Source organism: Lepidothrix coronata, unplaced genomic scaffold (genome assembly GCF_001604755.1).
Source record: "Lepidothrix coronata isolate B3197 unplaced genomic scaffold, Lepidothrix_coronata-1.0 Scaffold972, whole genome shotgun sequence".
In the NCBI taxonomy this organism is placed as follows: Eukaryota; Metazoa; Chordata; class Aves; order Passeriformes; family Pipridae; genus Lepidothrix; species Lepidothrix coronata.
The window spans coordinates 1-1,701 of NW_016691152.1; the positions used below are offsets into that span (position 1 = coordinate 1).

General features: G+C 75.1%; 1 protein-coding gene across 1 annotated transcript; it reads left to right on the top strand.

Moving 5' to 3' along the window:
* The first annotated feature begins 422 nt into the window (after nucleotides 1-422).
* HNRNPUL2 (heterogeneous nuclear ribonucleoprotein U like 2) lies at nucleotides 423-1,511 on the top strand. The gene is made up of 2 exons (XM_017840150.1): nucleotides 423-1,190; nucleotides 1,426-1,511. Exons 1-2 carry the CDS (start codon nucleotides 536-538, stop codon nucleotides 1,509-1,511), a joined length of 741 nt encoding a protein of 246 aa, XP_017695639.1. The 5' UTR covers nucleotides 423-535.
* Nucleotides 1,512-1,701: the final 190 nt, after the last annotated feature.

Below are 1,701 nucleotides of genomic sequence, written 5' to 3' on the forward strand. Positions count from 1 at the left end.
TGGGAAGAAATGGGAACTGCGCAGGCGCAGGAGGGGTTTTCGCGGGGTTTCGGCGGCGCGCGCAGGCTCGCGGAGCGTGTGCGCGTGCGCGGCGTCTGCGCGGCGCGCGCGCGGAGCGGGCGGGAAGGAGGAGGGAGGAGGAGGAAGGAGGAGGAAGGGGGGGCGGCGCAGGCGCAGCTGAGGCGGCGGCGGCGGCGGCGGCGGGACGGGCCCGGCGATCGCTCCGCGCTCCGTCCGCGCCCCCCTCGGGGCCTCTTCCCCCCCCTCCCCTCCTTCACTCCCCTCACAAACAACCGAGCGCCTCGTCCTCCCCCCCTCGAAGCTCCCCGCGGGCTCCGCCTCTTCCTTCCCTCCCTCCCTCTCCCCGTCCCCGCCCCGCGCGGCCTCCCCTGAAGGCCCGGCCCGGCCTCGCGCTCCGGCCTCCGCGCCGCCGCTTCAGCGCGCCCGCGGCTTCCGCTTCCCCCCCTCCCTCCTCCCTCACCCCCTCCCTCCCCTTTTTCCCCCCCCCTTCCCTTCCCCTCACGCCGGACCCGCCATGGACGTGAAGCGGCTGAAGGTGACCGAGCTGCGGGCCGAGCTGGGCCGGCGCGGGCTGGACGCCCGCGGGCTGAAGGTGGAGCTGGCGCAGCGGCTGCAGGAGGCCCTGGACGCCGAGATGTTGGCGGCGGGGCCTGAGGAAGGCGGCGGCGGAGGAGGAGGAGGAGGAGGGGGAGGCCCGGCCGCCGCGCCCGGGGCCTGCGGAGGAGGAGCAGGAGCAGGAGAAGCGGGGCCGGCGGGAGGCCCGGCCGGGCGGCACCACCACGGAGGGGAGGAGGAGGAGGAGGAGGAGGAAGAGGAGGAGGAGGAGGAAGAAGAGGAGGAGGAGGATGAGGAAGCGTTGCTGGCCGACGAGGACGAGGCGGCCGCCGCGGCCCCCGAGGCGGCCCCGGCCCAGTCCGGCCCCCCCGGGGAGGAGGAGGAGGAGGAGGAGGAGGAAGAGGAGGCGGCCCCGGCCGAGCCCGCGGGCCCGGAGCCGCCGCAGCTGCAGCCGCCGCAGGAGGAACCGGCGGCCGAGGCCGAGCCCGGAGCGACCGAGGGAGGAGGAGGAGAAGGAGGCGGCGGCGTGAACGGGGCCGAGCGGCCGCCGGAAGAGGCGCCCAGCGGGGACGAGGCGGCCGCGGCCGAGGCCAAGGAGGAGGGAGCGCAGGCGGGTGAGCGGCGGGGAGACCCCCGGGAGGGACATCCCCAACCTGGGAGGGACCTTATGATCCCCCGGAGGGACCCCCCAGGATCGGGAATGGACCCCCGGGAGGGACCCCCACGACCTGGGTTGCACTTCCTGACCCCCGGGAGGGACGTCCCCAACCTGGGAGGGACCCCCCAGGATGGAGAATGGAGCCTGGGAGGGATCCCCCTAACCAGGGATGGACCTTACGACCCCCATAGAGGAGCCCCCGGCCCTCGAGAGGGACTCCCCGAGCCGGGAATGGACCCCCGGGAGGGACCCCCCCAACCTGGGTTGCACTTCCTGACCCCCGGGAGGGACGTCCCCAACCTGGGAGGGACCCCCCAGGATGGAGAATGGAGCCTGGGAGGGATCCCCCTAACCAGGGATGGACCTTACGACCCCCATAGAGGAGCCCCCGGCCCTCGAGAGGGACTCCCCGAGCCGGGAATGGACCCCCGGGAGGGACCCCCCAGGATGGAGAATGGAGCCTGGGA